Genomic DNA, 6747 nt, shown 5'->3' with positions numbered 1-6747 from the left:
ACCCTTTTTGTAACCGCTCACTTATGAGTCTCCCTAATTTAGATAATATATTGCTATTATCTAGAAGTCGTTTGAGGTGAGGTATAGTATATAATAATCTTAAGATAAAGTGTAGAATTATTTTATATGATCCATCAAATTTTAAAGCTTATGTGAGTTAACCCAAATGGGGTGGACCAATCCACTGTAGCCCTTGGGAAAAAAAAGAAAAAGGAATGGGGAAAAAGCAGATTTGGCAAAGGCAAAATACTCCTTTTGAGTCCTAACCAGTAGTAACCATCTGTAAGGTAAAGAAGAGGCAAAAGGGTTTCTCTATTTCAGGTCTGTTTCTTCTACTCCTTCCCTTTTCACTCTATTTTTCTCTTCTGTAAACTGATTCTTCCTATTTTGTTTTCATTTCTCTGTTGAACTTTTGTTTCTGCTATTCTTTATTCTTTAGCTGATGAGTATATGTTGCCTTGTAGGCTTGTTGGTGGATATGCCTCATCCACTATTTATCTGTTAATGGTAAAAGGGGTTTTAGTGTTTGTTTGCTACTATAGGCTATGAAGATGAGTGTGTTGGAATTTGGAATCTGAAATTTGTTGGTTTGCTCTTTACTTGATCGTTAACTTCCATTTTCAACTGGAAAATCAAGTTTCTTTCTGCAGTTTGATCTCTTGTTTGATTGAAATTTTGGGGCTTTTGTGGGTGTGGCAGAAGAAAAAGGGTAAAAACTATACTGGGTTTTTCTGAACTTTGCTTAAATTTTGGGTTTCAATGGATTTTGATGGGAAGAATTGATTGTTGAGGTATTTGGTTAGTTTTGGGTGTTGTGTTGTTAAGGGGAAATATGGAAGAAGATAAGGCAGCTTTTGTTGGGAATAGCATTAGTGAAGAAAAGACTGTGTTTTCAGAAATGGAAGTGGAAACTGCTGACATGGAAATATCTGATCGGAACGATGAGAATGTAGTTTTGCCGTCTGAGAAAGGTGAGGGAAGTAATGGAAATGTTGTATTTTCAAGAGAAGCTCCACTTGTACATAAGGACTTCAGATCATCTGTCGTTGCAGGAGGTTGTAGTTGTGGAGTTAATAAGATTAAATCAGGGATAGCTATCTCTGACTTGGAACTTGGGAAAAGTGAGAAATCAGGTCTTGAAAAGAAGCTTAGCAGACAAAATAGGATTGAGTTGGGGCGCTTGTTCCAGGGTGCTGTGAGTGACCATGATTGGGAGTTGGCTGAGAGTTTGATCCTATTGGCTGATCCCCAGACACTGAATGATGCGTTATGCATTGGTTTGGATTCAATCTGGTTCTTAAGTAATCAAGATGAGTTGTACGGGATAACAGGTTTGATTAAAAAGATCATCGCTAATGGTGCATACGACTTCACTCGGGCTGCACTAAGGACTTCATTTCTTGCTTCGTGTGTTTCTGCTTGCCAGAGTCGAACAATGGGCCTTGCAGATACTGTCACTGTAATGGCACAAAGGTCAGAGCTTTTGCCTTTCCTTGCATCATCTTGAACTTCGTCCTTGAATGCTTAAATGATGGTAGAGAAAGCCTTCGTTTTTCTGTTGAATGTTCTCCCAATCTCTGAAGTATACATGTCTAGTCAAATTAGTAGGATTCCTGTGAAATGCAACATGATGATATGAAATCCAAGTTCTTTCACCCGGAACCACAAATTTTTATTCCCAGATATTGCTCAGTTGATGCTTTGTGTACAAAGTTGTGAAATAGTTTTTCTTTTATTTCTCCAGTACTAGTATATGTAAGCTCAACCAAAGCATTTGTCTCAGCTTCCAACCATAGGCAGATCCAGGATTTAGAGGTTCCGGGTGCCACATTATTTTGAACATTCACATATTACTATTTACATAGCTGAAATGGGTTACGCATTGGGTTGGTTTGATCTAATTTTGATTAAGTTCAGATTATTCGGGTTTTATTTCAGTTTATATTAGATAAACTAATCCAATGGGGAGAAGTTGGGACTTTGCCAATGGCACCTAATGCATATTTTGTAATCTAGATGCCACTGAACGTATTTGTATGTTTTTATCTATATGTAATTATGTATACATACTTATACAAAGTTCCGGCTGAGGTTTGCTGGTGGCGAGGCACCCCCTCCCTCCTTCATAGGTCCGCCCCTGCTTCCAACAACCTGTGGGTTTGAGTTATTTAATCTTTATGCTGAAAATACTCTTTAGACCTTTTGCTAAAGTGTAAACATGAAGAACCTTCATTTGTTTGTTATTGAAATTAACAAACGAGCTTGCTACATTAGTTAGTTTGTTGCTATTACCCATCGTATGGGCTATTATCTAAAAGGATACATAGATGGCATATTATTTGAAAAGTTTATTCTTCATATATAAGAATTTCCTTGGTGATAATTTACAAGGTCAAGTTACAATTTTTTTTTCCTTTTAACAATGATGGTGCCTCCCATCCACCCAGATACTGGGAGATCTGGAGGCTTAGGTAAATGAGAAGTAATCACCTAGTATTGTTTGTCTCTGCTGGAATTTGAACTCTGGTGTCCAGTTACAACTTTTTCTCTTTCCATTTCCCTTGATGTCTGGTATTGTTTGTGGCACTAAAGTTTTTGCTGGGTATGAACCACCACTCTCAGCAGGTTGCATGAACGACTACAAGAATGCAGCGGAGATGAAATCTTGAAGGCTGAAGCTGGTGCTAAGGTTCAGAAGTTCACTGAATGGGCTCTTAAATGTATAGGTTTCCATTCCCGCTGCCAAGGAAAGAGAGATACGGTTGGGCATAACTCTGCTGTTGAAATACAATTGCAGTTATCAGCTTTCAAAACTTTCCTGGATCTTGCCGGCAACCACCTTACTGGGAAGGACTTTACAGAAGCATTTGATGCAGCTTGCTTTCCGCTTACACTATTCTCTAGTTCATTTGATACTTGCTGGGCATCAGGAATTTCAGCTACTGCAATCCAAGGATTGCTCGGCATGTTGGTGGATGGGGGTGCCGACAATGTCAATCAGTGCTTTCTTGAAGCATCGCGTTTTGGGAGCACAGAGCTGGTCCGCATTCTTTTGCAGGTATATTGATGTATATTTTGGAGTGTAATGTTTTCACTTTTACGTTTCGAAGCATGCATCTATCCCCTTTTCAGATTTGTACTTTCTAAATGTTCTTCTTGGTGACTGCCTTTGTAAATTTTATATTGGTATTTCACCTGTCATGGATGTTCTATTTGCTTCTTCTTTTTCTGTCTTTCTCTCACCCTTAGTTTTTGGGTTGTGCTTACAAAGCACTGTTAGTGTTTTCTACATGTTCCAATTTCACTTTGATAAGTAGATAAAAAAGTAAATAAATAAAAGAAAACACAGATATACCTTTAAATAATAAACAAAATCTCAACAAGAAATTGCTTATGAAGGATCTTGTTTTACTTCCCCTCAGTGCAGTTAGATGCCCGAGACTGTAGCTCGCTGGAATACTTAGTTAGGTTGAAACTACTTTAGGTCGTGCCACTTATTTGTAAAGCAAAAAAAAAGAGGCTTTTGGTAAACAATTGGATAGCAAAGGGAACTCAAGAAACAACAAGGATCCGACTATAAAAAAAAACACAAGCGACAATGAAAACGAAGTAAAACATACAACCAACAAAAGGAATCCAACATCAAGTGTTCTAACAATATGGGCACCACCAGATAACCAACACAAAGAAACAGGAGAAAAAGGGAGTGCTGACCACAAGGCTCCTCAAGGATACCAGGGAGGACTAGTACAAGATCTTGGAACGAACAATAGAGAAAATAACAGCTCACAAAAGGAGGATAAGGTAGAAACGCAAAACGATGCGAGTACTCAAGAACCGAACCCATTGCAGATTATTATCCCAGACACATCTCTTAGTGAGGCACCAGAGATAGAGGACATGCCAATTGAGAAGAAACAACACAGAAGAGATACTAGGGGAAGATGAACACATGGACGAGAACATAGATCATATAAGCAAAGAAGGAGACCTCTCACCCAGGAAGATTGACAACCTAAGAGTGGAACCAAAAGAGGAAAAGCAAGCAATCGATCCCTTCCTTTGGAGGTTAGAACAAGGAGGAATAAAGATAAACCACCCCAGATTTGATTAATGATTGACACCTTACTTTCATAGAACATATGATCTGTTAATTCTTTGAATTCCTTTGAGAGATTAATGGAACTTAACAGAAGACATCACTACCCATACATAGCTCTTACGGAACCTTTCCAAGGACCACATGAGTTAGAACAATACAAAAGGATACTGGGAATACATAATGTATTGCAAACTGTTCCTCAAAGATTTGGATTTTTCTGGAATGGTGAATGGGAAGGTCAAGTGCTTACTGACATTATTCAACAACTCACGTTGAAATTCAGATGCAAGGCTGGTAATCAAGAAATTATGATCTCAGCTCTATATAGTAGGTGCAATGCTCTAGAAAGACTGGAACTGTGGGAGATTTCAATGTTATCAGATTCCCTGAATAATTGGAGGAGATTTCAATGTTATCCTACGTGATGAAGAGAAGTTGGGAGGTCTCCCTTTCACACATCATGAAGCAACACATTTTCCTCAATGCATCAATAATTGTGCCATCTCTGAATTTAAATTCACAGGGAGTAAATACACATGGTGGAATGGGAGAATACAAAATGAATGCATCTTCAAAAGATTAGACACAGTTTTTGGTAATCAGAAGTTCATGGAGGTTTTTCCGGTCAATGAGGTTCAACATATGGTAAGACGAGGATTAAACCATGCTCCTCTACATGTGATATGCAATGCATTACAAGAACCAGTCATCAAGCCCTTCAAATTTCTCAATATCTGGACCAAGCACAATCATTTCAGAAGCATACTGAAAGACAATGGGAGGAATGACTTTGTTGGTAATCCTTTCACTGAGTTTCAGGTCAAATTGAAAAGGGTGAAAGGAGCCCTCGCATGATACAGTAAAGAGAGTTTTGGCAATGTTTTTCAGCAAATAGCCACTCTAGAAGATGTAATAAATGTTAAAGAGATTCAGTTATATCCTACAGAGGCTAGCAGGGATGCTCTTAACAGAACTGAAAAGATATTTTCACTTAGAGGAGTACAGGTTTGTAGATGGGAATAGGAATACCAAATTCTTTCATTCCTATGTGAAAGGTAGGAGGAAAAAGCTTCATATCTAAGAGAATCAGACAAGCCAAGGAGACAAGAGAAGAAGGGTGCGAGACACTCACACGTAACAGATCAATTGCATTCCACCCCTGCTAGGAAAACACGGATCTATTGGTAAACCCACACATCATACAAGAGAAGAAGGATGCGAGACACTCACACGTAACAGATCAACTGATACCCATTATGACAACCCTCTGTAGACTCCTGGGTATACACAACAATCTCATTCACCGGATTACACATCTGGATGGGCAAAACAGAGAGCAGAAGTTAACTTTAAACCAGGACCACAAAAACGAAGAGAAAAAAAAGAAGAGAAAGGTAAATTTCTCACTTCTGCAAGCTGAAAACTAGCAGCAAACACCAAAGAGGACCACACGTGTTGATCACGCAGAGATTTAGGAGAACCAAACCACTGCTGTGGAACCTCTTCATGTTCATTATCTTCAGAGCTCAGTGGAAGCGGCAGTGGAAAACAATGAGTTTCCTTTAGGAAATTCTTCCAATATAGATATAGAAATAGAGGCGAATTGGACCAGCCAGTCCATTTTGTTTTGTTTCCTACTTTCTGTCATTACTTCCTTTCTGGACCCATTTGGGCTCGGATTTTTTGTGCATGTTTTCTAATTATCAATAAAATTGAGCTCGCGGCTCAAATTGCTTTTAAAAGAAGTCTGGCATTCTCATCTTTGGTTGTTTTGGTTTACTTGTAGATTGCTCAAAGGAACAGCTTGGATGTTGATGTTGAACTGGCTTTGGGGTTTGCTTCCCATTACAGTAAAATTGGAACCATGGAATGTTTAGTGGAAGAGGGGAATGCAATGTCTTTCTTGGGCCCTCTGATGAGAGCTGCTGAGAGGGGATGCATGCAGGTTGTTGAATGGTTTGTCAAAAGGGGATGCAGGGACATGGAACTATGCCTGGCTCTTACAGCTGCGACCTCCAGTAGTCAGGTTGCAGTTGCCGCGTATCTCCTTCCTCACGTACCTAAGCATGTTCTTGCTGCCCTCAGCATCGAGATTCTTAAGGCTGCTGGTGAGAGAAGCAGTGGGTCTCTTGATGGGGTAGCATTTCTTCTGCATTCAGACTTCCTCGGTGATCCTGTTGCCACTTATGCTGTTGCCGACAGTATAGCTAAGTCTGATGATGATGCTGTTGCTCCTGGTCTGAGGAGTTTCCTTCGGGAACATTGGTCGGAAGCTGCCTTCTCAGATGGACTGCAGCAAGGAAAAGAACACTACTTAAACTTTGTGCGTATTGTAAACTGTGGTGAATCTCCTATCTGTTTGAAGGATCTTCCTGGGCCCTTGAGGGTAGCAATAGCATACCTGCCACTGTATAGAGAAAGTGTCAAGGTAGGGGGATGTTGCTTGTTATCTCAAAGACTTAGAGGACAGCTTGTGGAAGCAGCCAAAAGGCTTGGTGGTGTAGTACTGGAAGAGGCAAACCAAGGAAAAGAATTAGTGGCTGTCTTGGAGCATCATCTTCCACCATTTTTGCTAAATGCATCAAGTGCTGCTTATTAGAAGCTCTGAAATTTTCACCCCCCCCCCCCCCCCCCCCCCCCCCCAT

At 39.9% G+C, this 6747-nt stretch overlaps 1 protein-coding gene across 3 annotated transcripts in view; it reads left to right on the top strand.

Annotated features, from left to right (window-relative positions):
• The first annotated feature begins 215 nt into the window (after positions 1 to 215).
• LOC102586364 (ankyrin repeat protein SKIP35-like) overlaps positions 216 to 6747 on the top strand; it is a 7170-nt gene continuing 638 nt past the window's right edge. The window contains exons 1-4 of one of the 3 annotated variants that reach the window (XM_006344884.2): positions 216 to 321; positions 465 to 1473; positions 2626 to 3058; positions 5889 to 6718. In XM_006344884.2, the coding sequence (XP_006344946.1) occupies positions 833 to 1473; positions 2626 to 3058; positions 5889 to 6701 (1887 nt within the window). In that variant the 5' untranslated portion in view covers positions 216 to 321; positions 465 to 832 and the 3' untranslated portion in view covers positions 6702 to 6718. Of the gene's footprint in view, positions 322 to 464; positions 1474 to 2622; positions 3059 to 5888; positions 6741 to 6747 lie in introns of those variants that run through there. The other 2 variants (XM_015307634.1, XM_006344883.2) reach the window with 2 other exon arrangements.

The sequence above is a fragment of the Solanum tuberosum genome, unplaced genomic scaffold (genome assembly GCF_000226075.1).
Source record: "Solanum tuberosum cultivar DM 1-3 516 R44 unplaced genomic scaffold, SolTub_3.0 scf00056, whole genome shotgun sequence".
Taxonomy (NCBI): Eukaryota; Viridiplantae; Streptophyta; class Magnoliopsida; order Solanales; family Solanaceae; genus Solanum; species Solanum tuberosum.
This window is presented reverse-complemented; position numbering and strand designations above follow the sequence as displayed.